Source organism: Pezoporus flaviventris, unplaced genomic scaffold, assembly GCF_033815535.1.
Source record: "Pezoporus flaviventris isolate CSIRO_AGI_PZ_B2104156 unplaced genomic scaffold, CSIRO_AGI_Pfla_v1 ptg000002l, whole genome shotgun sequence".
NCBI classification, from domain to species: domain Eukaryota; kingdom Metazoa; phylum Chordata; class Aves; order Psittaciformes; family Psittacidae; genus Pezoporus; species Pezoporus flaviventris.
Genome location: NW_026892550.1, coordinates 80,658,468 through 80,685,189, shown reverse-complemented (window position 1 = coordinate 80,685,189; position 26,722 = coordinate 80,658,468). Strand labels below are relative to the sequence as shown.

The 26,722-nt window shown below is 40.8% G+C and overlaps 2 protein-coding genes across 3 annotated transcripts in view; both read left to right on the top strand.

Annotated features, from left to right (window-relative positions):
• The first annotated feature begins 1,613 nt into the window (after positions 1-1,613).
• STRAP (serine/threonine kinase receptor associated protein) lies at positions 1,614-9,297 on the top strand. The gene is made up of 10 exons (XM_061444656.1): positions 1,614-1,896; positions 2,981-3,116; positions 4,000-4,081; positions 4,327-4,399; positions 4,964-5,060; positions 6,448-6,585; positions 7,152-7,288; positions 8,012-8,161; positions 8,570-8,635; positions 8,963-9,297. Exons 1-10 carry the CDS (start codon positions 1,785-1,787, stop codon positions 9,022-9,024), a joined length of 1,053 nt encoding a protein of 350 aa, XP_061300640.1. The 5' UTR covers positions 1,614-1,784; the 3' UTR covers positions 9,025-9,297.
• Positions 9,298-11,200: 1,903 nt separating this feature from the next.
• Positions 11,201-26,722, top strand: part of DERA (deoxyribose-phosphate aldolase) — a 51,731-nt gene continuing 36,209 nt past the window's right edge. The window contains exons 1-5 of one of the 2 annotated variants that reach the window (XM_061444667.1): positions 11,289-11,334; positions 17,457-17,504; positions 20,856-20,953; positions 23,998-24,145; positions 25,791-25,886. In XM_061444667.1, the coding sequence (XP_061300651.1) occupies positions 11,304-11,334; positions 17,457-17,504; positions 20,856-20,953; positions 23,998-24,145; positions 25,791-25,886 (421 nt within the window). In that variant the 5' untranslated portion in view covers positions 11,289-11,303. Of the gene's footprint in view, positions 11,335-17,456; positions 17,505-20,855; positions 20,954-23,997; positions 24,146-25,790; positions 25,887-26,722 lie in introns of both variants that reach the window. The other variant, XM_061444668.1, reaches the window with a different exon arrangement.

Here is a 26,722-nt window from a genome sequence, read left to right as displayed (position 1 = left end):
CTCTTCATCAGGGACTGTAGTGATAGGACAAGGGATAATGGGTTTAAACTTAACAGGGGGAGTTCAGTATAGGTATAACGAAGAAGCTCCTTACTGTAAGGGTGGTGAGTCAACGGAACAGGCTGCTCAAAGAACTGGTAAATGCTCCATCCCTGGCAGTGTTCAAGGCCAGGTTGGACAGAGCCTTGGGCAACATGGTCTAGTGTGAGGCATCCCTGCCCATGGCAGGGGGGTTGGAATTAGATGATCTTAAGGTCCTTTCCAACCCTAACTATTCTACGATTCTACGAAATACAGAATACATACGTAAGATTTAGAACATTAAGATAACATGACACTCTGGAAACACTGCTGTAGTGTAAAAGTTGCATCCGACTTCTGCACTCTGAAGTTTTAGCCACTCTACTGAGTAAAAGTATGTTATATATTAAGCTCTCGAAGTATTCCTAAGGATGGGATAAAATACCAAAAATTCCTCAGTCACAAACAATTTTACCAAGAGAATGACAACTTTTGGAGCTCGATTTCAACAAGACTTTTGATAATTTAAAAGCATTCAGAGATGCATTTGAATTCCCCTTGATTATCATCTGTAGTCTGAGAGTTGGATCAATTCAGCTATAGGCCTATGCCCAAGTACAGTGGGAGACTGGTATCTCTATTAGGAAAAATATCCAGAAGATCTGAAAGATGCTGAAAAGGTCTATGTGGCAGAACTGGAAATGCCAGTTATAGCATTAGTATACATGGAAACACATCATGAAATTACAAAATCATTGGGAGTTACTTTTGAGAACTCTGGGATCATAAACGAAATACTAGAAAGTCAGAAACGAAACGTGGCACCTACCCTATAAAGAGAAGCTGTGGAAGACTGAAGTTGTTTTAAACTTGAAATATCTATTAATGACTTAAAATACTTTTCATAGTTGTAAGACTTGGAATAGAAAAAGGAGATGAGCAACCACAAACCATTCTGATGTTTTAGCCTGTTGAAAGAACAGAACACCACTTCCCCAATTTTTAAGGCTGGTGACCCTCTTCAGATGCCATCTTTTGATACTTTTGCGGGCAAGCCTAAACAACTACCACCCACCTGGCTCCCACCTCCTTTATGAAAACCCAAGGGGTACTGCTATGTATCCCTGAGATCCCTACATCCCCTTCTGCCTGCCTTTCTGCCACCACCTTGCTGGAAAGGCTCATCAGATCCTGCAGCGGGCCGTAAGTGGGAATAGCACTACAGTAATAACCATGCTTCCACTTGGTAGAATTTCATCCTGCTTTAGGGGCCTGAAGAAAGCAGAGGGGCAGCACGGGGTCATAAAGAACTGCAAAGGAGACAGGATAGGCCGTAGGAGCACAGGCACCGCTTCATATAAAGGGCTACTGAAAACCAAGAGCAAGGCTGAGGCGCACTGGAAGCTGCTGCCGAGGACCTTAGAGTCAGCACAGCATGAAGAGCAATGAGGCCTGTCCTGAGAACTGGACTCCGCGGGCACAGAGCCCAGCTGGGGCTGTGCGGGATCGAAGCGCACCCCGCAGAAACAACACCCGCCGCGGGACCCCTACACGAGCTCCTCCGTGCGCCTGCGCCTAACTCGCTTCCGGCTGCGCTCCTATAGCCCGCAGCAGTTTCCGCTCCGGATCGTTTCCGTCCCGTCATTTCCTCTCCCGCCGCCGCTATTGCTGCTTCCTGCCCGGCCGGAGGGGAGTCGTGTCCCTCCACAGGCCCCGTACGCGTGCCACCGCTTCTCCTTCCCTCGTCCCCCGCCACCTCCGCCATGGCCATGAGGCAGACCCCGTTGACGTGCTCCGGGCACACGCGCCCTGTGGTGGACTTGGCCTTCAGCGGCATCACCCCCTACGGTTATTTCCTCATTAGCGCCTGCAAAGGTAAGCGAGGACGGGTGGCCCCTTTGTTTTGGGGGCTGCCCTCGTCTCCGGGGTAGAGGTGTGGAGAGCGGGGGGCAGGGCTGAGCCTTCGCCACGCTGCTCGTAGGTCGCGCACCGCCTCCCTGGGGGGGTGTCGTAGGGGCGGGCAGGAGGGGACCCAGGGGCTGGCGTTCGCTGAGGATATTGTTCCCGGCTGCTCTGCTCGTCCACTGAAACAGCAGCGTTTGTGGGGTCCTACTAGCTTATGGTGGTGCCGAAGTAAAAGGGGAACGCGAATCTGGTTTTCGTGGTGCTTAATTAATTAACGGGTTAGCCTCCGGTGTGCCGAAGCCCGCATGCGCCTAGTTTGGATCCAAGCTGGCGGGGGGGCGAGAAGCCTCGAAAAGGTTGGTTTGTAAAACTGCCCACATGGGCTGTAGGTTTTAAAGTGAGCTTCCGTTTAATCAGGACAGCTGCCTTGCTGCGCGTAGAATGAAGATGTCCACCTCCTTTCCCGAGAATGCTTCTTCTTCTGTGAAAAGCATTTCCCCTTCATACAAATATGCGTTAATCTTATGTATGTATTCATAATTCAGACGTTTCTGCTCTGGAGGGCGTCTTGTTCAGCTGTGCATTATCTTGTGTGAACAACTTTTTGATAGCCTCCTAGAAAAAAGTGATCACAGGAAAGGTTTTCTGTTTTACATAATCTCTGTATGTGCTTTAAATGTATCTGCTGGCAAACAGAAGGCCTACTTCTGCATACTGTTAGTCTGATAATACTGTTCCAAAGTAAGAAAATAAATCTGCCCCACCTGAAGAAAACCAAGAAGTATAAAACCAGAACAAAGGCTTCCTTTCTGTCTCCCTTCTACCTTAACACAAACCTAAAGAAATTTTTTTATTTCATTTGGACTAGTATTTTAATGTGTATACAGTTTTAGAGTCATGCATATCTCAGCTCTTCAGATAAACTCTTAAAAAGAATATCTTCATAAAGTATGTGGCGTTTTCACGTTCTTTATGCTTGTGCAAGGGAGTCTCTTTGTTTAACAGCTTCCTTATTTTATCACATCACCTGAATATTGGTTTTGTTTTTCTGAAGATGGTAAACCCATGCTGCGTCAGGGCGATACAGGAGACTGGATTGGCACCTTTCTCGGTCATAAAGGTGCTGTTTGGGGGGCCACTTTGAACACAGATGCCACTAAAGCAGCTACAGCAGCAGCAGATTTTACAGCGTAAGTGATAAACTGCTTGAAATCTGTGTTTTATTTTAGTCTGTATCTTAGTTTAGTGCTCTTTGGTGACATATAGCTATAGTAAATTACTGATCTATTTGATTTTCTTTAGTAATTGTTAGCTTATTTATGGCTAGCCAAATTAAAACCTAGACTTTTAGGTTCCTGAAAGCAGCTACAGTTAATTCCATTGTGATTAATAACTATGATTGCTTTTTGATAAATAATTAATTACAATGCTAGTTTGCTATAATAACATTTCTGTATGGCTTTAATCTCTGGCACTGTATTTGGAGCATAGTTGAAAGAATGATTTTTGTTTTGCTTCTACCAGTTGGCTTCTTTATGTTATTGCCAGGTTGGATGAGGCTTGGAGTAACCTGGTCTAGTGGAAGGTGCCCCTGCCCATGGCAAGGGGGAAGTTGGAATTGGATGATCTTTAAGGTCCCTTCTAACCCAAACCATTCTATGGTTCTGTGATAATTACAGAAAAACTTGTGAAAATTCTAGTGGATTATTGCTCTGATTTTTTTTTTCTTGTTTGTTTGCAGTATGTATTAATATTTGGCAAGTTGAATTCTGTTAGTAGAGGGTAATCTCTGTTAATGAAGTTGGAGAGAAGAACTGACTCTGTCTTAAAACTAAAATGCTAATTAGTCTGCATTATCCTGAAGAAGAGGATGAAGGAAAATTGTGGGATAGTACAAAAAAGACGTAGTAAAAACACATATTTTCACTGACTAACTGGGTTATATCTTACAAGAATGTAGGATTTATGATAAAATGTTATGATGTCAGGGAAGACTGCTTACCTTCTAATCTGACTGTTCAGGTTGATTTGTCATAGTGCTACTAAACATAAATGTTTTCTCTTACTGTTCAGCAAAGTGTGGGATGCTGTGTCAGGCGATGAACTAATAACATTGGCTCACAAGCACATTGTCAAAAGTGTGGATTTTACACAGGTAAGATAAACTTGTATACCATATCCACCAGGGAAGTAAGCTCTGCACTATGTTTTGGTATTAGTTGCTCTTCTACTTTTTATGTGTTTATCTTAATGAGCAAACAATATAGTGTAATACTCCTAGCTTTTGACATAGTAGATTAAATGTAATAATTCTGTTAGAGGTTGTTACTATAAGATTCATGGAGGAAGGCTGGTATTATGATTCAAAATAAAGTTGACCCTTTATAACTTCTGTTTCAGGATAGCAATTATCTGTTAACAGGTGGACAAGATAAACTGTTGCGTATCTATGACTTGAGCAAGCCAGAAGCTGGTGAGTGCTTCTTAGAAATTATTCTTTGGGGTTTTTTTTAGTTAAATAAAAGCTGTGAAATCACAAGCTACTTTGTTATGAATCACAAGAGACAAAATTGAGGATTGTTTTACAAATGTAATATCTATATCCTTAAGATGATCTGTATATTTTAAGTTTACATTTTTACAAGTGGATTAGAGTTTATAATGGATTTCAAGGTTACCATGTTTCAGCTCAACACGCTCATTAACAATAGGTCTAATTAAAATTTATCTTAAAGAAAAAATGCTCCACATATTTGTGTTTAAATTCATTTTCATACTGAACTACTGATGATTGATATGAAACTAGAGAACTCTGACTAGTTAAACTAGTGAAGCGTTTTAAATTTAGGTGGTCAGATATCCAGTTTATACTTACCCTGTTCCTGGAATAAGATCTACAGATAAAGTCATAAGTACTTGAAGTAATTTTACAGTTCCTAGTAAATGGAAAACCATATAGCTTAAGAAAGCTTCCAAACTGCTGCATGAAATTATGTAATTTTCTTGCATGTATTAAAATAATTGACTTTATTTTAAGAACCTGATGTTGTCAGTGGACATACTTCTGGCATCAAAAAGGCTTTATGGAGCAGTGATGACAAACAGATTCTTTCAGCTGATGATAAAACTGTCCGGTAAGAAAAAGTAACTTTTAAGTTTTCTAAGAAGCTCACTTCTATTTACTGTCTTCTGTGTGAGAAGATAGTTATGGTTTTTGGTAAAGATATGTAACACAAGTTAGTTGATCCTAGATTATTATAGCTTCATGCCTAATACAGCTCTTTTTTTCTGCTGTAGAGACACAACTTGTAATAATTCTAATTTACCCCATAAACATGTCCTCTCTGATAAGAACAGGTGGTCTTTGAGAAATGCATAGTATAATAAATTTGCCTTTCATAATCACAGAGAAGATGAATTTGTACATGAGGTCTTGTGCATACACATTGTGCTGAGGTATTGCTCCCTTGTTTCTTGCAGTCCAGCCTTGAAAGGTGCCCAAGACATGGACTAGCCAGGCACTGGGATAAATGACTGGGAAGAGTGTCTGGAAACAGTGCAGTGCTGGTTAGACATAGCCCTGTTTCTCTGCTGTGTTGATAAGTTGAGTAGGCTTTAGTGTTTTTATAGGATAGCTCATCCAGTCATGGTGAAGTGGTTTATAAGTTTACTTTATGCCCACTTGGTAGATGCCCTGAAGCCTAGACAAGACTGGCTGCTGGGGAGATGAATTGACAAAGACCCTTTCTCAAACTGTGCTCTGCAGAAAAGACGAAAGATGTGCCTCAGCTTTCTGGCTGATATGACCAGTGTTATTTCATGCTTAGCTGACACACCCATTATATTTATGGCACAAATGACAGGGAAATAGAATGGTCTTTTCTGCTCTGTGGAAGGAAGGATGGGAGTGTGAAGTGACTGGTGCAGTTTCTCTGTGGTCTCCTTTTCAGCTCTAGTTCTTTCCAGTTTCCTGGAGTTCAAAACAGACAAGAGACTCGTCTTGTTTGCTTTTCTCTGATTGTAGAAATAGAAATGTGGCAATCAGCTAATGAATGAAGATTCTTAACTTGTCGTAGCAGAGCAATTTCATTTCTTTTCTATTTAGATAGCTCTTCCACCCCTAGATAGAAAATTTTAGTATGTTGAATTAATTTCTGTTCTTTGTATAAATTGGTATTAGTGCCCCTTTGCCTTGGGATAAAAGGGCAGAATAGAATCTTCAAGCCTTGCTTCTAGAAAGCTTGTACTGCTCAAGAGACTTATGGCAAGATTTTTAATTTCTAAAAGAAGAGTAGTTAAGTGCTATGTGTACCATTTAATATTGTTGCATTAAGCTTCAGAAGTAAAAGTATTTTAAAGCAAGCACGTCTGAAAACTTTGCTTAGGTGAGAACAAAGATAAGAGTGCCACTGAAAATCTGAATTACTTGTGGAATCAAATTGTTAGGTGGCATTTTTGATCCAGATCTTGCCATTGCTGAAGTAATCTGAAAGTTTTTTTTCTTTTTTGTTTCCCCCTAAGCCTTTGGGACCGGAGTACCATGACAGAAGTGAAGGCACTAAATGTTGCAATGTCAGTGAGCAGCATGGAGTACGTTCCAGAAGGACAGATACTTGTGATAACCTATGGGAAAACTATTGCTTTTCATAGTGCAGAAACGTGAGTCCAAACCACAGAATTTTCACAGGTTGAGTAATGGGCTTGGTTGTGAGTGAAAAATGATTCTACAAGGCCAGGATCACCAAGGTGTCCACCAATACCAGTTCTGACATCTTTGACATCTTGTCAGAGGCAGAGGGTGAAACAACTACCCTCTGTGAACCCTAACTATCTGCAAGGTGCTAGACTGTAAAGTTTTGGTGCCATTTTCATTTCACACTAACTGTAATTGTAGTTAAATAAGTTTCATACAGGGTTCAGTTCAGTGCTTTTCAGAGAACTTAATTATCCATACATCTCTATGACATGTTAACAAAGTGAGTTATACACTTAAACGTTCCAGAAAGTAGTTCTGAATGTGTGAGCTTTTGTTTTGCTTATTCTGAACTTGTTCCTAACTTGATGAGCATGATTTGCAAGTATTAAAACTTATTTCAGAAACTGTGTGTGTGTGGTGTATTCTGTTTTTGTTAAAAGCAGTTGTGGTTAGTAGAATCACAGTTTCTTTGCTCTCAATATTAGGGTTTTCTTTAAATTACCTTTGGTAACAAGCTTTTCTCCCACAGTCTAGAGCAGATTAAATCATTTGAAGCACCTGCTACAATCAACTCTGCATCACTTCACCCTGCGAAAGAATGTTTGGTTGCAGGTGGTGAAGATTTTAAACTCTATAAGTATGACTATAATTCAGGAGAAGAATTAGGTACGTTTATCTTCTGTATTAAAAAAAATACTTCTGAAATGGGTATTAGAATAATGAAATAATGACTAATGACTAATGAATGGGACTTGTACTCAAGATTTCAGTATAACGTGCTGTGCAAGAGGATGGAAGGAAAAAATGCTTAACTAATAGTATACTTTATCTCGGTATACTTAATGTTGTTCTTCTAGAGCTAATTCAAGCCTCCATTAAAAAGCCTTTTACACAGACTTAGAAAAAGTTATTCTGTATTGCTGCAGTAGCAAGCATTAAGTGTTGTGACATTCATTAGATATGTCTAATAATTTGCAACTGTTGTGAAAAATGTGATGTTTATGTTCTTGGTAATGTTGGACAAATAGATTTTAAAAAAATGTATATATTTCAAAGTTTGCTTGTTGATCCCACCCTCATTTAAAACTCTTTGTGTGTAAAGTTGAAGGAACAGAGCAGGTGTACTCCATGGTACTGGCTTGTGTTAGTTTTGACTTGAATAAGTAAGCACCTGCAAGAACACTTTAGTATGTTACCTAAAGTAGAGAACACTTACATACCAATTAAGAGGAGCTTTAGTTTGCATCAGAAGTTAAATACTGAAAAAGTGTCCTTGTCCCCCAGTATTTGTCCCCCAGTATTTCTCCCCCTCTTCTGATTGTTTTTACTTACTAATTTCAGTTGTTGGTTGAAACGTGAAATGAATGGTCTTGATGTGTTCTCTTACAGAATCTTACAAAGGCCACTTTGGTCCAATTCACTGTGTGAGATTTAGTCCTGATGGAGAGTTATATGCAAGTGGCTCTGAGGATGGTACGCTAAGACTGTGGCAAACAACAGTAGGGAAAACCTATGGCCTTTGGAAGTGTGTGGTTCCTGGTAAGTGTCTGCTTGTTCCTAGTGAAACTTGGATGCTCTGTGTGTTTTTTAAGTAACATCTATTATAAGTGATAAACATCATTGAATTTCATACAGTAACTGTACTGTCTTCTTAGGGTTTCTATATATGATTATATGTATCCACTCAAATCTGTTGGATTTAAGGATTTACTTTGGTAGATGTCATTTAAGCAATTAACTTCAAATGTGTAAGCTTACTGAATAAAGATACTTTGTGGCTATTCAGGCAAACAGTCTGATGTATGTTTAAAAGAAATATTAAATACTGTTTTTTAGAAGTTTTAGAGATAAGAATCTAAAATTTCACTAAATTAAGTGGAATTTTTTCATTAAATTTTGGGGGAGGAACTGAAGATATTGACTGTTTTTTCTTCCTTCTGCCTACAGAAGAGGAGAATGCAGAAGCAGCAAAAGCAAGGGCTACCCTTCCAGGAACTGCAGAGGAAGAAATAGGTAATGCACTGAACTGCCAACTTCAACTCAGCTAAATGTTAAAAGATAGTGACATTTGTTAGTATGGAAGAGGTAGCTTTTCCCAGGTACCTTCTGGCATTTTTCACTCTTCTCAAAAGATCTTTGAATGCATTTTCCTGAAAATGACCATGTGGTGAGTGTCAGACTACTGAATAGAGCTGAGCAGATGAACAGATGGGGTAGAGTAACTGCATCAGGTTAAATGGGAAAATAAACTGAACTGGTCTTTAATCAATCCCTGTAACATTTATTTGGTTTAAATATCTAAGATGAAATTAAAATAACACCCTTTTTATTTAATTGCAGAAGATCTTGCCTCTGAAAATTCAGATACAGTGTACAGCTCAACTCCTGAAGTTAAGGCCTGATTATTGCAACTGTTAACGCGACATACGGACATACGAGACTAAATCCAGTTACTGGTGATAAACGGCAGCCTTCCAGAGTGTGCTCTCTACATGAGGCAAAGCTGGGCAGTAATTGATGAGAATGCGGTGGAACTGGCTAGGTGTTGTCTGTAAGAACTGAGTATCCAAACAACAGGAAAAGACAAGTAGTAGAGTTCTGCTATTTCCTTAGCGTAACTGCCTACTGTCTTTTCAAAGAAGTGTGCAAGCCAAGATCCTGTCTCTCCAACTTCAGTTAGACTCATTGTAGTGTGGTGCTTTTTGGTTTTTGTTGTTTTTTTTTTCATTGTGGAGAGGAGAAACAATGGTTTTACCCACTTTTTTTTTTGTTCTGTTTCATTTTCTTGAAAGTTGGAAAACTTGGCTTTATTTGAAAATGGATTATGTACTTATTTGGTTTGGGTTTTGTTTCATTGTATGCTGCTTCTGAACATTTGTTTTCAATTGTCTTAATAAAATGCCTCTCAAACCTCGTATCTTAATGTTGAGTGTGGGGTTCATGGAATGGAAAAGTAACGGAATCCTTTCTAGCATTCTGGATTTCTATGATACAGAGGGAAGAAAGCGATAAGAATGTTTTAGTGTTGGTACAGACCGTGGCAAGTTCTTTAATCTGTAATCGTTGTGTCTTTTTATTCTTCAAAGTTTGAATGTAAATGTGAGTCAAATCAAAACCAGTGAACACTCCTAAATTAAACATGCTGCCTGAAGTACTTGGTTGTACCTGAAAATTTCAGAGGTTGGCTTTGAGTCTGTATAGCACTTGGGTTTAGTCCTTCAGACTGGATAAAAAAGTTACTCTTTCAAGGCTACAAATCATATTTTCTTCATTAAAGAAAGTATTGCCATTCTTCCACTTGTCATTTCCTTTAATGTTATGCTGTAAGGTTTATATGATGCATTCTGTAAAGAAAGAAAAGTAATACAGAGGTATATTTATTCATATGCCTTTTTATTTTTAATACTCTTATGTGTCCTTGCTCTTCCATTTTTTCCCGAGAGTACAACAACGTTGTTATCGTAGAAAATTGAAGCTTAATATTTGAAAATTGAGGCATAAATTGAAAGGTGGGCAGTTATGTCTGAACATAAGAAAATGCTTTTCCCGTGTGAGGGGCAGTCAAACACTGGAACATACTACTTAGGAGAGTGATGAAGTGTCTGATCTTGAAGATACCCAAAACCCACTGGATGTGACCCAAGGAAACCTGCTATATCTGAGCCCATTTCAGCAGGTGCTTGGACTTGGGTGGTTGGCAGAGGTCCCCTCTAGCTCCAGCTGCTGGAATGGAGGATGTGAGAAGGAATACAAGGAATGATCCTATGAATCTTTGTTTCTTAGTGCAGTAGTAGTGTTGAGGATATGTTATTTGCAGACACTATGCCAAACTTAATTTGCAGTTATCTCTGAATTTTACTCTCAAAACAACTTGCAACCCTCTGATTTACAGCTAATTTTGTCAGCCTTATTTCTAACCTATTTCAGCCTAGAAGCTGTTTTACAAGCTGTTTAAACAAATTCGCACACCTCTTGCAACTGAGTGCAGGCTCTAGTCTTTCTGCTTTATTTCAGTAGGCTGCACAGCATTCCACAGAGACTGGAATAGCATCCTCGGATTTCAGAGCTGTGGCCATTCACTGCTTTAAAACGATGCTGTCTTGAGTTTGTGGTTTCTTCGCTAGCCATGTGAAAAGACAGCTGAAATCATCTGTTACCTAAATGAGAATATTAACAGTGCGTAATACTTTTTTTCATGTGAGTTTGTGTCATCACAACTAGCTAAAGGAGGCTGTGATGTTGTCAGTGGCTTGTTACCGGACTTAGATTTTTCAGGTGTTACGAGGAAGTTTTACAAGGTTGGTAAGTTACAGAGCCTGTGGTGTGCACGTTTAACCCTAGTTTTTATTTGAAGATTCGACTCGAAGGAATGTTAATTTGCCTGGACTCCGTACCATCAAGAAGGCAGCTCGGGTGTTACTTATCCTTAAAGGAGCAGAACATCCTACAGCAGCTCCTGCCGCCGGACAGCAGTCTCCCTCCGGAGGCTGAAGGGTGGCGGTAGGTCTTGGCTGCCTCGTAACCAGTCTCTCTGCAACACCGCCTCGGCACTAACGCGGTGGCGGCGGGGGAGCGCCGTGCCCGCCCGCCCCCGCCGCTTCCTGCCTGTGCGGGGCGGGACCGGTGAAGCCGAGGTCCGCCCGCCTCGCTGGGTCGTAGAGAGCCGCTGGCAGCGCGGGCCATGGCGGGGAGAAACCCAGGCACGAAGCTGGGTAAGGGGCGGTGGCACGCGGGGAGGGCGCTGTGGCCTCGGCTCCTGCGTAAGAGCTGCTGGCTGCGGAGCCGTGGAGTGAGGGGTGCCCGAGGCGGCCGATCGGGAGCGCTGCTCATGCAGGGCCGGCCGCACGCACTGGGACCAGGCAGAGGAGCGCCGGTGAGGCCCCGAACGGCTCCCGGCTGTAGGGTCGGCCCCTCTGCCGCAGCCGACCCACTCAGTGCGTATAAGCAGGCTGCTCCAGACCCTTGTTTTTATGGGAAGCCGAAATAGAAACAGACATGAGATTCCCTTAGCATATCATACACCAGTGACATACAGGCTTGTTGGAGACTTGTTTTCCCTTTGGTACTCCAGGTTGAACAGCGATTGAGGTTTCACCATCTCATAGGTCTTCGGCTTGAGAGGCTCCGAGCAGGGCACGGGGCTGTGGGACTCAGCAGTCCTAGTCCTGTTACAAAGCTGGGCCTCGTCCCCTCTTGATCACTTTTATGGTTCTCACTGAATAAACCCCTTCTTTCTCCCCAAGAGGCTCAAACCACTTTTTATTAGTTGGATTCTGATTTGCAAACTGGGAACTTTAACTCTCCTTATTGTTCTCCCTGTTGCTTGCTCTCTGAACTCTCCTTATTGTTCTCCCTGTTGCTTGCTCTCTGAATACCAGTAAGGATTTTGCAGGTGGTCTCCAAGCCCACAAAGTGTCTGTGCCAGAAGGAAGGGCAGAGAGCAGCCATGAAAGGATTTCTCTGCAATTTCCAGTTGGAGCGCCTCTTCTGCTGATTGCTTGGGATAGGGACAGAGAAAGGGCTACAGCTTTCTGACTTCCCCCAGCAAACTCTAACTGCAGTGGTGGGATGAATTAAGATGATTAGCCTTCCTGCAGTCTGCATTTGAGATACAATAATTTGGTTAATATGAGCAGATGGCTAGTTAAGTGAAGCAGATACAGGGGTGGCATCATGGAAGATGGGCAGCGAAGGACAGCTAGTGTGGAGCAGGTTGATCTCAATTGGTTAGCAAGAGCAGAGTTCAGGAGTCCATGCTGCACTGTCATGTGGCTGTGCTCGTCTCTAGCAGGAGCTTGTGTGCTTTTACAGAGCAGTTAAATGATTAGCCTGTGGACAACTGAGTTGACTGCATTTTCATTCACCAGAATCCTTGATGTGCTGTAACTCCTGAAAGTGAGCTGTCAAATTGCTCTCTGATGTGCTTATTCTTGGGTTGCTTGCAGGGACATATGAGTTTCAACCGTAGCCATCTGAACAGCATCTTTTTGCTGAAGCAAACATTAATAATGCAGTGGCAAAACTTCAACATCTGTTAGGAAAAACTGGCATGAAAGTTTGCAAAAGCACTCCAGTTACTTTAAACTAGGTGCATGTTTTGCTTTTTCTTACTGTAAATTTAATGTTACAATTGATTGTTGGTATGTGGGAAGAACAGAAACTTGAGTATGAAGTCAGTTCAGTTCTTATCAATAGTCATCCTCTGACAGATGGGACATGTCAGGAAGGCTGTGCTGCCAAGTGGGAAATTATTGAAAGAGACAGTTGACCTCACTAATATTTGGTTGGGTGTTCCTGTACATCCTTAGTCAAGGGAGAAGTATTCAATCTGCATCTGACTAGCACATCATACTTGTTTTTGACACCACTGAAGTAGTCTTTGAGTATGTTCCAAGTACTTTCTGTAACTCTTTCTTTTCCTCTAAGTAGCCCTCCCCTGCTCAAAATGGAGAGCACAGAAGGATGGATGTCTTCAGGGCTGCACCATGTGGCCTCTTCCAGCTGCAGATTTACCTGGAAAGGCCACAGTCCTCACTTTATCCACAGGTGCTTGTTGCCATGCATTCCCAATGATCTTCGTTGAAATCATTTGCAGTCAAAATAGGGAACTGCAGGTGTTTATAGTCTTGAGAAGAGAAGGCTCGGGGAGGACCTTTAAAATTACCTGAAAGGAGGATGGAACGAGGAGGTGGCTGGTTTCTTCTCCTAAGTAACAACTGACAGGATAAGAGATAACAGCCTCAAGCTGTGCCAGGGGAGGTTTAAATTGGATACAAGGGAGAATTTCTTCACCAAGAGGGTGATCAGGTATTGGAACAGGCTGCCCAGGGTAGTGGTGGAATCGCCATCTCTGGAGGTGTTCAAAAACTATGCAGATGAGGCCTTTAGTGACATGGTTTAGTGGTGGACTTGGCAATCCTGTGGTGATGGTTGGACTTGATGATCCTAAAGGTCTATTCCAACCCAGTTGATTTTATGATTCTATGATCAAGGTTAGGTGTGCAGGACAGGCATGGTAGGGGAACAGTGTGGCCATCACTACATTTGTATTAAGCAGTAGCATACCCACTGTATCTAACAGCTGCCTTATGCTGGCTGCTTTAAAGGGAGAACTGAATCTCCCTGCCCTTTGCTCTCCCACTAAATATACATCTGAAGTATGTGAAGTGCTGTGTTTAAGTAAGTTGCTGTATCTTACTTGGTGCTGTATCTTAGCTGGTAGCAGTGCTCAAACTGAGCATGTTAAACCCTTGCCTTTATCTGTCATGGCTGCTAGCAATACACACTGCTTCTGTGACTTAGGCACTTTGGCTTTTCAAGGTTTTGCCAGCTTGTGCAAGTGTCTTTAACAGTAATTCAAGTGGTTTGCCCTGTATCTCACAGAGCGTTCTGTAGGATTATATCCTTCTAACAGGGACACCTAGTGGTAAAATGTTTTACTTAAAAATGTATTACTTGAGTCTTTTTCTCTGTGCTTGCTATTTCTGTGCTTGCTACCTAATGTCATCATTTAAGCAGTAAATTTCTGATGCTGCTATTAGCGAACATCTTTTGTTTATCAGTGACATGCCAAACTCTTCTCAAATAATTACATGTAATGCTCTCCCATGTGATTTTTAATAAATACCTTTTTTGTAAAAGTCCTTAATTCATCCTTTCTTTCTGTCTTTCTTCTTATCACTATTCCTTAGTAGCAGAAGGTGTTTACTTGGAGTAAAGAACCAGTACATTATAGCACAGATAAAAAGACACTGATTTGCATGAACTAGTCAGAGGGTCACTAGTCTAATGCAGTGATACATTTGCCAGCAAAAAGTCATGTAAATGAGGTGGATAAGAAATTTTACAAGTTTGTCATTTCACAGGGTCTGCTTGAGAGGTCATTCTTGAGTGTTCAGGTTCACCATAATGCCGCAGGGGCTGAAAGGAGTCTGCCTCTCCTTCTCTGCTCCCAAGGATGATGGACTATCACAGACAGGTGATACAGGTGCTTCATGTTTTGTCACATTTCACAAAAGCATCAGATGCAGCATTTCAGTGCCACTTCACAACAGAATAGCAAAACGCATCAATCAGTATCTGTTTTGTAGTGTAATCTAGTAGCATATTCCTTTGGTTTAACTGCGGGGATGCAGATGTCTTCCATGTGGGTTTTCTGTTCCCTGCAGACAGAATTTTGATGCAACAACTTCAGAAGTCATGGAGAAGGAAAGATACTGAGTAACCTTGGGTAGAGACAGAAGATGGCAAGTAGGATGTTTAAAACCAAGCAGCTAACACAGGTGATGTGCATGGAGCCTGAGTATGTGCCTAGATACAAGTCTACCATTCAGTAGAGGTGGTGGAATCTAAATCAGAAAGAGGAATGGCCTGAACCACAATACAGGGTTGTGTGGTAGAACAACAGCAGGATTACCAGTCACACAGGTCTACTGTTTATTGCATAGTAAAAGGGTAAATCCTGCCTGACCAACCTAATTGCTTTCCATAGTAAAACGAGTGCATATTTTGACAAAGGGAGAGCAGGGGATGTTGGTTTACTTCAATTTTAGCAAGGTTTTTGACACTCTCTTTTGCAATAGTTCATATCCATGTTGGAACTTTTGAATGGATGAATACTGAAATGGTTAAAAACATGATTGGATGGTGGGGCTGACAAGGTGATGGTAAGTAGGTCATACTCTACTTTGAGGCTGGTACTTAGTAGGGTAATGCAGCGCTCTACCCTGGGACCCTTCTCACTTAACATTTTTTTTCAGTGACTGGAAGAGGTGATGGACTGCTTGCTCGTAAAGTTTACAGATGTGACTGAATTAGCCAGATCATTCAGATGGACCCAGACTGGCTGGAAAAGAGGATCAACAGAAAGCTGGTGACATTCAGTAGGGCTGAAGGCAGAGCCCTGCCTTGGGGAGGATGTGCCCTGTTAGCCACAAGGGCTGTGTCTGCCTCCCTGGGGAGCAGCTCTGCTGAAAGGACCCAGGGCTGGTGCACAGTGAGGTGGGCACAAGCAGCAGTGCCCCAGCAGCAGGGATGGCCAATGGCATCCTGGGCCATGCTGATGGGGACACGAGCAGATGTAGCTCGTGGGAAGAGAGGAATCATCCTCCCTGCTCAGCACTTTTTAGGCCGTATCTGAAAGGCTGTTCCCAGTTCTGTTGCCTCCCAACAGGAAAAAGAGATTGATAAACTGCCACAAGTTCAGCAGAGGGTCACCAAGATGGCCAGAGGGAAGTATTCATATTCATAGAATAGTTTGGGTTGGAAGGGACCTTCAAAGGTCATCTTGTCCAACCCCCTGCAATGAGCAGGGACATCTTCAACTAGACCAGGTTGCTCAGAACCACATCTAGCCTGACCTTGAATGCCTCCAGGGATGTCTCCAGATCCACCAGCTCTCTGGGCAACCTGTGCCAGGGTTTCACCATCCTCATCATAAAAAATGTCTTCAATATATTTAGTCTGAATCTCCCCTCTTTCAGATTAAAACCATTACCCCTTGTCCCGCCTCAACAGGCCCTCTTGAAAAGTCTCTCTCCATCTTTCTTACAGGCCTCTTTTAAGAACTGAAAGGCTGCAATAAGGACTCCCCTGAGTCTTCTTTTCCTCAGGCTGAACAACTCTCTCAGCCTTTTCTGATAAGAAAGGTGCTCCAGATCTCTGATCACTTTTGTAGCCCTCCTCTGGACTCTCCAAGAGGTCCATGTCTTTCTTGCACTGAGGACACCAGAACTGCACACAGACTCCAAGTGGGGCCTCGCCAGAGCAGGGTAGAGGGGCAGGATCACCTCCCTTGACCTTCTGGCCTTACTCCTTCGGACGCAGCCCATGATACGATTGGCTTTCTGGGCTGTGAGCGCACACTGCTGGCTCATGTTCTTGTATTCTAAAAAAGTAAAAACCTATCTGTGTTGCTCAGCCCCTCTAGTTGAAGGGCCAGAAATACATTCATTATGTTTCAATTGATACTTTTAATTATGGTTGGTATTTCTGAGCCATTTACGTGTGAGAGCTAGCCTGTTGGTAAGTGGCATTTAGATAATGAAGTGTTGCATCCCTTTTCAAGACAGCGTGATTCTGTTCTAATATATTAATAGATGGTTTTAGCCTGTGCTGTGGCTCTGTTTCTTCACCGATCCATTCTAACACCTTTTGAATCTGCTGAATATTTTAATCAAATTTGAAGGACAGCTAGATGGCTCAGAAATAAGTAGGTTGCTGGATGGAGAGACCAGATTAGTTCTTGTGTTGAGAGGAAGGCAGGCATAGTTCAGCAATTACATGAGTTTTCTTGACCTCTTTTTTGGGGGGAAGACTATGGGCAGTTTACACAACTAACAAGGTCCTGTTTACTCCATGATCACAAGGACCATAACAGGACAACTGGGTTATTGGGGTTAGGAGCAGTTTCTGGAGCCAGTGAAGAAGAGAGGGAGCAGCAGAGGACCTGGACCTGCAGGAAATCAAGCTCCTGTTGTCCTGCAGCTTGCTTTCTGAGGAGAGGTTTGTCAGTGGGTTTCAAAGTGCTTTGGAGGATGCTGTGATCTATTTCATGTGATCCGTGGTGATTTCACTAATGTCACAAGGTAGTAGAGCTGATTTCTAGTTCAGGGCTCATGCCTTTGTGTCCTGCTTTGAGTATCTGAAAGCTAATGACTTGGAAACTGAACTTCTCTCGTATAAGGAAAATAAGAGGTCCATAGCAAGAGTCACTATGAAAAAATAGCTATAGCTTCTGTCTTGAAGAAACTGAATAACCCTTAAGCCTCTAAACAGCTTACATGGTAAGATAACTGTACAGTGCCTGATCCTGAAACCTTTTCTCTCTCTTCAGTGGCTTTGCTCAGCTCTGGGTGGCCAGCTGGGGTCAGCCTGTGTCCAGGTGAACACCTCATTTCTCCGCTAAAGGTTCAGGACACAGTTTCACTCGCTTCTCTATAAATAACAGCTTTCATCGCTTCCCTTACCCATTTTATCATGTGTTCATGGTAAGAGCAGGAGCACACATGCTGTTTCTGGCACGGAGGAGGAAATAACCAGTTGGGAGGGGCAGCTTCTTTTGGGGACAGTGCTGCCTTAAAATGCTTGTGAAGTTACTGCCTCAGGCATCCTTGAGCTTTCTGTTCCACCATCTGAAGGGATGCCATCTACACATTTTTTTTTAAGCTTCTGAAGAGCTTAGTCTGTTTTATGAGGAATGTGTTAGCTATCTTAGATATTTATGTAATTATACTAATGAAGTGGGTTTATTTATTGTTTTCCGAGGAAATGCTTGGTATTTTTGGATTCATGTTCTGCGAAGAGAGGAGATGAATTTCCTGTTGAATATGATTTTTTCAAATGTCTTTGGAGAAAAAAAGTAAACTTGAAGAGTGATTACAGAATATTGGCTAATTAGCTATAGTGTAACTGCTTTAATTACTTTTATCCGTGAAGCCACATGACTGTGCAGATGACTAGCAGATGACTTATTTAAAAAAAAAACAAGAAAGAAAAAAAAAAAGAGACGTGTTCACACTGCAAGGTTAATGAGACTAATTAAATATAGTTTTCCTTAGCCAGATACTAAATCCTAAAGCTTGGGGGACTGGGGGAGGGGGAGAATCCAAAAGCAGGCAGTGCTATTTCAAATAATGGTTTTATTCTGATTTTTAATGCAAGCAGGGGAAAAAAAAAAAAGCTGGAATTGAGTGATATTTTTGAATACAAACACATTCAAAGATTTTATGAGACCTCACATGGCAAACTTTGAATGTCTATTTAGAGACAATTATGCTGAGACATATATGTTTTCATTTGCCCACTGCTTTAATTAATGGAGAAGTGGGCTTGAATAAAAGGTCTGTGTTAGATAGAAGTCCCCATCTGCTCCTTCGTATTAACAGAACCTTTGTCCTTCTTTGCCTTGGATTTTATTATTTACGCCATTTTATATCCTTTAGTAAACTGCAGAATGTCTCACATCGAGTTCTGCAGACAGGATGGAGTTCTCATTTTTTGTTAGATATTTTATTCTTTTTTTTTAAAGTTTTCTTCAAAACTTTATTTTCTGTGCACAGTGGTTTGATACCCCACAGTCAATAAAGAACAAATCCTTGGGGATCCAAATCCTGTGGTCTTTCAAGGAAACTTGAATCTCAGGCACAAAAATTAGATATTAGACTTTACTGAGTCGCCATGTGTTGGCTGCCTTCATCACTAGCCTTGAGTTATGGAAAACAGAGGGTAAAATGTGTTACATAGTGTGTAGGGCTTAAGCCAATGTAGAGGTTTCACTAGTTTATGTTTCAGCTAGTGATCTTTATTTCTTGATACTCAAAAAGAAGGAAAGTAGCCATTGGTTTTGTAGCAATAGCTTTTCTCACCTACTTTCTACATCAGATAAGCTTCTTGCTTTTGGGACAGAATAGGTAAGCCTGTGGCTTTGAAAGTGGAGAAGAGAAATGAGGGTTTGTTGTTCAGCTGATTGAGACTTTGCAAGCTCCCCTTTGTCACCGTACAGTGAGGCTGAAGCTAAAGTGACACTAACAAAATCCTTAAACTCATTAGGATTCGTTTGAGATTCCTTTTTAGATTTACTTTTTCTGATTTTGCCCAACATTTTGATGTTGTAGGTATTGCTCATTTAACTACTTTTATGTCCTAATAGGGGAGCATGGTGGCTTAGAGTGCTCAGAATGTCTTGTTTAGCTATGTTTCATGCCTTTGTCCTGCATTTCCATTGAGTTATCTTTACCCTAAAGTGGCTTCTCGAGAGCTTTTTGAAAGTCTAATTAGGAAAACAAGCTTGTATTTACACATAGTTCAGCTAGTATATTAGTTCTGCACTATTAAAATATGAAGTAGGAAGACAAAAAATTAGGATAAGATTTCTGCACAAAATTAGTGATTTTTGGCCATCGGATCTTTTTTTCCTTAATGTTTTAAACCTTTTTAATCAGCATGCTTGAGGGAAATGCAAGTTTAATACAGTGGTAAAGGCTCATAGGGACAATATGCTCTTAATAAATTGTCACACAGAATTATTATCTCTTAGTATCTAACCCCATGTCCATATACTGATGTTAAGTGATGATGATACTTGATGGTTGATGGTGGTGATTTGCTGATGATTGGTGGTTAATGATTGTGGATGTTGTTCAGAGTATTTTCATGGATTGCTGATATGATTAGTGTTTGGAAGAATTAGTTTTGGGATATGAGGGGTTTTAAAGATATTCTGATCTCTTTTTTGGGTGTACTTATGTGAGCAGTTTTTGGTTATTAATATTCAAAATTACACCTTTGGTTTATCATACTAAGCAGAACTTTAAAGATTCATGAACCTGGATCCTGATTTCTCCTTTATCCATCAATTGCCCTTTGTTAAGCAGTGTCCCTTCTGTTTTTAGACAATTTCATTGTTTTAGTAAATGTTGAGCATCAGCTTGTCTATAGATATGGTTGTTGTTTATGGATACTGAAACTCATTGAAATTGTGAGCCAGACTGCCTGCAGTGGGCACTTCAAGGAATTCACACATGTAACACCTTGCTCAGAGTCCTCTGGAGTGCTTGGCAAGGTGAACACTTCATGGGCAGGCGTGCATCTTAGCAGCTTCTAGGTAGGTATGTTGCCCAGGAATTCAGTGCTTTTGGAAACTTGCAGTTATTCCACTTAATCAGCCTCTAGTAGAAAATTCAGTAAAATTATCTCTAGACAATAAAATCCAAGTGCTTTGTTATGCAAGGGTCTGTCCAGAAGTTTTCATGACCATGTGGGGTACAGTTCCTGTAAATAAGGATTGAAGCACACAAAATTGCTGTTGCATCCTGGGTGCCACCAGACAAGCAAAGGATTGACTAAATGTTACCATATTATGGAATCCTAAAGTAAATCATCAAGCAGTGGCAGAAGGCTGTTTTGTGGATTTTTTTTTTAATATGCTACATGTTTAAAAAAACCTCATAGTCCAGGACTGCAACGTAGTGTCTCTCATCAGCTGTAATTCAGTTGTAATGACAAACAAAACATGCTGTTTGAAACATCCAGTTCACAGATCATACCCTAACAGAAGTTAATGCTATTATGGTATCTTGGATGAGTGGTAAGTACTCAAGCCCTTTAAAGTACATGGAAGCACAACATGCTCTTCAGAGGGTCCAAACCAAGCTACAACTTTCTACTGAAGTCCCACACCATATATTAAAAGGACACAGAAATAGATAAGACTTTTTTTCTTTTTCCACTCCAGAACTTGGCTGGATCTCAAAAGTGTATGTGAATCGACCTGAAGTTGTGAGGCATGCAGAACAAATTAAAAAATGGAGCACTGTGAAAGGTAATTGGCAAGTAAGTGCTCTTTTTATGCATTCTGTTCCTGTATTTTTAAAGCAGTCACTCTCCTTCTCCAGGCTGCAATATTGAATTTTTTTCAAGATACATGTAAACTTAAAAGATGTGCTTGTCCATGTCTTATTTTAATAATTTGTATTTGATGATGGTGGGATGGAATAAGGTGATGCATTTATCCAAACAAGTTAAAAACCTTATAACTCATGAGTGGCAAAACCGCAAATGAATTTAAGTCATCTTTATTCATGAGTGGATTAAATTGTATATTACTATCCTACCACATTTATTCTGTTCTCTGCATGCTGACTTCTTATTTTTTAATTTTGAAGCTGTAAGATGTGATCATGGTCCCTGTCAAGTTTGACCTACCTGGATGATTTTTCTTTACTTAAACATCCCCAACATGTGTGATTTCTTTTCTTAAGTAGTTCTTACCTAAAACTCAAAAATTCTAACAAACAAGCTATGGCACTCAGGGGTGGGAGGGGAAAGAGCCTACTACCGTTAAAGGGACTGACATCTCAACTCCTCAGCTCAGGTAAATGATTGGTTATTTTCTGTCTAATATAAAATAGGTTCAAGTAAACTATTGCTAAAGCCAGTGGTGCAAATGAACTTCTTTTCAAGGCTGACTTGTATTCATTGACACACACGTTCAAGCTGTCTTGGCAGTTACCTTCAACCTCTGCTGATTGCTGCCCTCCTGACAGAATTGACAGATACTGGCCTGGTATGCATTTTGGTTTCTCCAGTTTGTACATGAAAATCGTACTCAAAACCATCAGGTCAGCAGCGTAAGGTAGTGTGTTCTGCAAAGCAGAGTGAGTCATGGCCATGTGCTGGCTTCTGCTGCCCCAGTGTCAGGACAGGAAGTGGAACAGCAAGCAGCTGGCTGCAGGATGTTGTGAATGCTTTGGCAGCCTTCAGCCAAGGGCAAGGTGTGAAAAAAAGCCATACAGCAGACCAGGAGGTCCCAGTGAGCTCTCAGCTTTGGTCCAAAGGACAAATTTATTCCTCATTCACCAAACAGCTGTTCTGCAAGCAAATATGTGTGATTCCTCCCCTCTGCCTGCTAAATAAGTCATTTACTTGCAACAGTAACTGAAAACCTGAGTGTGGGAGGAAGGGGACAGTAAAGGATCAGTCTTAACAGTGCAACGTATTAGAATAAAGCAAGAATCATTTAGCTGTACCTTAATTCTTAAAAAAGCTGCTCAAAACAGTTGGCATCCTGAGCTTAGCATGTCAGGCAGCCATTCTGCGATGGCTGAAGCTGCGTTCACAATGAATGCAGATGTTGTAGATGATGGCTGGGGGTAATTTGATGTAGCTGTAAGATCCTACTGGAAGGTGATAGAAAAAAAACCTTCCTACCTGTTATGTGAACCTGAAAATTTGGGCTTTGAATGTGATGATTAAATAAAAAATGGTTATAAACTAGGAAAGTTAGACTCCAGCTCAACATTTCTTCAGTTTCTTATCTATAAAGAGGTCACTTGATACCAAGTTTAGCAGTCTAGTAGCTCTGGGTTAGGAAATGGTGTCAGTGAGAAAATCCAGAGGATATTCCACAATCTGGTCTATTGTCAAGTACTGCAGGTACAGTAATAAAAAAATAAGTCTGCTGATCTGACCAAAGTTACAACCTTTACATACTTGAGGTTAAGCAGCTCCACAGATTCAAATTTGGAGCCCATTTCCAAATACACATCTGAAAACCCCTTTTTTAAAAGAACGAAGTTCATACCAGGTCTTGGAACTCCTTGACTACATTTGCCTCAATGACTTTATGATTCATGTCACAAGAGATGAGGCAGAAATTCCTTTGAAGGAAAGACAAAAAAAATCCAAGTAAAAGAAACTAAAAACCATTTAACATGAAAATCCCCTTTGAAGGATTAGAGAGTGAAAGTAGAAATCAGTTAGAAACAAACAGTCAGGCTTTGACTAACAGAGGCTGGTAACGGTTCATTACTTCGTTCAGTCACCCCAAAGCAGCTTTCAGTGTAACATTTACTGAAAGTTCAGAAAGGAGACTCCTGTCAGCGAAGTGTGAAAGGTTTGTAGGCTGGCCAGCCACTTAAGGTTTTCAGAGTAATACCTCCATGCAGAAACAAGTTTTGCTGCCTATCAGTGTCAGAGGGCAGTCAAAGAGGAGCTTTATGGACTTCAATGGACTTTGCTATTGCAAACTCTCGCCTTGCTGAACATGTGCACACTAGGAGATGTCAGCTTTTTGCAAAGCCATCGCTGTAAATGAGAATTCTCTGGAAGACCTTCAACAAATATTCCAAAATAATGTCTTGAGCTCAATTTTTATTCAGCAAAATTCTGTAGCATTTTCATCTAAAAAGTGCTTACTTTTTTTTCCCCCACCAAATATTTATTGATGTTTTTTATTCCCTATTCACACAGAAGAAAGTGGAAACATCTGGAGTATAGACCCTAAGTTTTAAGAAGTCTGGGTTCTTACCCCCCACTGATTCCGTGTTTCACTCTCACAGCAGGAGAAGCATGCAGATGTGCAAGTGTGCAAATTGCTGATGTGTAGACTCATCTGGTTACTGGCAGTTGCAGACCTTGTGCATACAAGCCTTAAAGACACAGACATTTTTTATAGAACGGGCCATGTTATAACAGTGAAGTTCCTTACATAGGCGGTGTTTTCATCTTTGTCTTACATAATTAAATTTGAAACAAGATGCTTTTTATCATGGTAAAAATGTTTGATTCTTACAGAGTTCCATTTGGTAGTTAGTATTTGCACCAAAATCTGGAGTTTGATCCTTTGATTTTCAGAGAATGGACTTTTGGTTCCAAATACTCTCTAGCATTAGATACTGCTCAAGACATGAACAAATATCTACCAACTCTGTCCTTCATAAACCATGCTTTGCACATCCTCTATGTTTCCTCATATCCCATATGTTTTCTCATTCTTGAAGTGAGATCCAGGCTTCTGATTCCTGCATCTTTTAAGTGAATTTGGCTTTGGAAGCATAAACTGAAATACTATATTCCTTTCTTCACTCCCTTTGTAGGCTGCTTGGCTGCTGAAAGCTGTCACCTGCATAGACCTTACCACTCTTTCAGGTGATGATACTCCTTCGAGTATTCACAGGCTGTGTTTTAAAGCAAAGCATCCCATCAGAGAGGATCTGCTGAAAGCCTTGGACATGCATGATAAAGGTATGGTAGTTTTTATTGTGTGTATTTTGTAGAGAAAATGTCTACAAAACAATGTCCTCATTGTTCAATTTTCAGAAAGTGGTAAAAATGTCTCTTCTTCCTGTAATGAAAGGAGTTATGATAGGGAGCCCTGCAGAAGTAATTGTCCTGAGAGAGCAAATTAAGTTCTATATGATCTTATTCAAAGCAGCTGTCTTAAGTTCTAACTGCTAAATATGTATTCCTTTGAGTTAATATAAGACTATAAGGAGAAAAAAATCCATTCTCTGTTTGGCAACCAAAGTGGAGAATGGACTTAGGGCAACTCTAAGTTATGATAGCTAATGAGCAAATTTGATGTGGAAGCTGCAAGTGTGTAACCTCAGTGTATGTCTTTTAATAACAGTGCACTAAGGTGAAACTGAGTATACTGTTAATCTGCTGATGTCATTAGTAAAATGGTGAAGGGGAGAATGTTCATGGGAGTCCTCTAGATTTCATGCTTAGCTGCTGTTTCTGTAACTACTGAGCCTGCCACTTTGCCTGTCAAAAAGATGCATTCCACAGTCCTAAGCATCTTGTTTTTCCTTAAGAATACTTTATCTGCTTTTTTCAGTAGTTAAGATAGGAGACATCTTTGCAGTCTGGTCTATAAGGAATTAATCCTGTAATGGTGGTTGTGTGCATGTCACATATACACATATGTACACACACACGATTCCCAGAGTTGAAGTCAACTGAGTTGAAGGGGTAGAAGACAGCCCTAAAGAACTAGTGGTAAAACTTTAATTGTCATTACTCAAGGAGGCTCCATCTGAAATCCCAGTGTTGTACCCAAGGCTGACCACAGTAAAATTTTGGAGCTAATTGAGACTGTCAATATAACTATCAATAAAATCTCTTTACAGCTGAGCACTGTTTCTGAATTTTTCCACATGTAATCACTGATGTATCAGTGAATACCAGTTGACTTTGGTCTTATGATGATCTAACAAAAAGAAAATCCCAGCGACATTTGGGGCATGCTTTTACTGTTGGTATATTTCAGTTTTATATGGACATTGGCCCACTGATTGAAGACATATGATGTGGAACCAAAATGAAATCAGGCCTCTGGTTTTAAGCCATAGACATAAAATACCAAAGATTAGTCTTACTTGAAAACTTTGATTTATGGACTCTTCAGACAGGTGAAGTATTAAAAATCAGGTCAATTATCTGAGACTTTGAGAGAACAGTGTTTTAACTAGAAATGCAGTAGAACTTCATTAACATAAAGACTGCTCAGTTGCTGCTGGGCTTAGTCTGGCTCAACAAGGACAGAGCTTGGCAGTGTGGTTTCTCTTGCAGTAATTTTCTGACTAAGCATGTCTTAACTGTACGTGTTGGCATTAAAAAGTGAATCTATCTATAAAAATCTTGGCATTTTAACTCCTGCTAATGCAAACTTGCTTCTAGGGTCAGATGAGTGAACATGAGGGCGGTAACAATATGGAGAATTACCTGAGCTGTTTGAGCAATATAACAGACATCTCCAGTGTAGGTCCTTAAGATCTGTGTGAGAATGCAGAAGTGGGAGGTGAGAGCAATGCACACATGCTCATAATGTGATTGCACTTGAGAAGGTGGAAATCTAGATAGAAAAAGTGAACTGTAGCTTTTGCAGGTATTACTGTCGGAGCAGTTTGTGTATATCCTGCAAGAGTCACCGATGCTGTTAATGCCCTAAAGGTTGCTGGCTGCAACATACCAGTAGCTTCAGGTAAGCTTTATTCAAAAATATCCTGTTAAATATATTGATGCTATAAAATAGGTAGAAAGATCTAGCAATTTGGACTTGCTTTTGTTTCAGAGTATAAGGTAGAAAGGTGGCAGGTGGAAGGAAGGGAATGGAGGGGAGAATTGCTTCTGGTATAATCTTTTGTTTTCCTTCAAGCTTATCAGGAATGCCAAATCCATTTTGCTGGAAGCTCTTCAAAGAGGTCCTTAAGATATATCACTATTTTCCTCATCCAAATAGAAAAAATTGAGATAGTGTGTGGGACAAAGTAACAGTAGACACTAAGTCAATAACAACAATAATAATAATAATAATAATGATACAGTATGAGCTTTAGGAGTTCTAATACACTTTCCCCCCTACCCCCCATCAGTTGTTTGTCTTTTAAGTGTAATCCTGTGTCATGGTTTAACCCCAGCTGGCAACTAAGCACCACACAGCTGCTTGCTCACTTCCCCTCCCCAGCTCTTCTCCACTCACCACACGAGAGACAAGTCTTGAATCTACAATAAGCAAAAAATAGTATCAAAGAATTATACAGGTTGGAAGAGAGCTCTGGATGTCATCTGGTCCAACCTCCTGTTCAAAGCAAGAGCTAACTTTGAAGTTAGATCTGGTGTTTAATGCGAAGATCCATGTGTGGGTTTTTTTGTTGTTGTTTCATTGTTATGTAGAGGAAAAAAATGTACTAAATGCATTTATATGTCAGAGATAAAGAGGATCTTGAAAAAGCCATTATTTTTTCCATTTACAAAGTTACCTTTGGGTTTTCTACTTAAACATCATAAACATAATCTGAAGTAGACCTCATTGAAAGC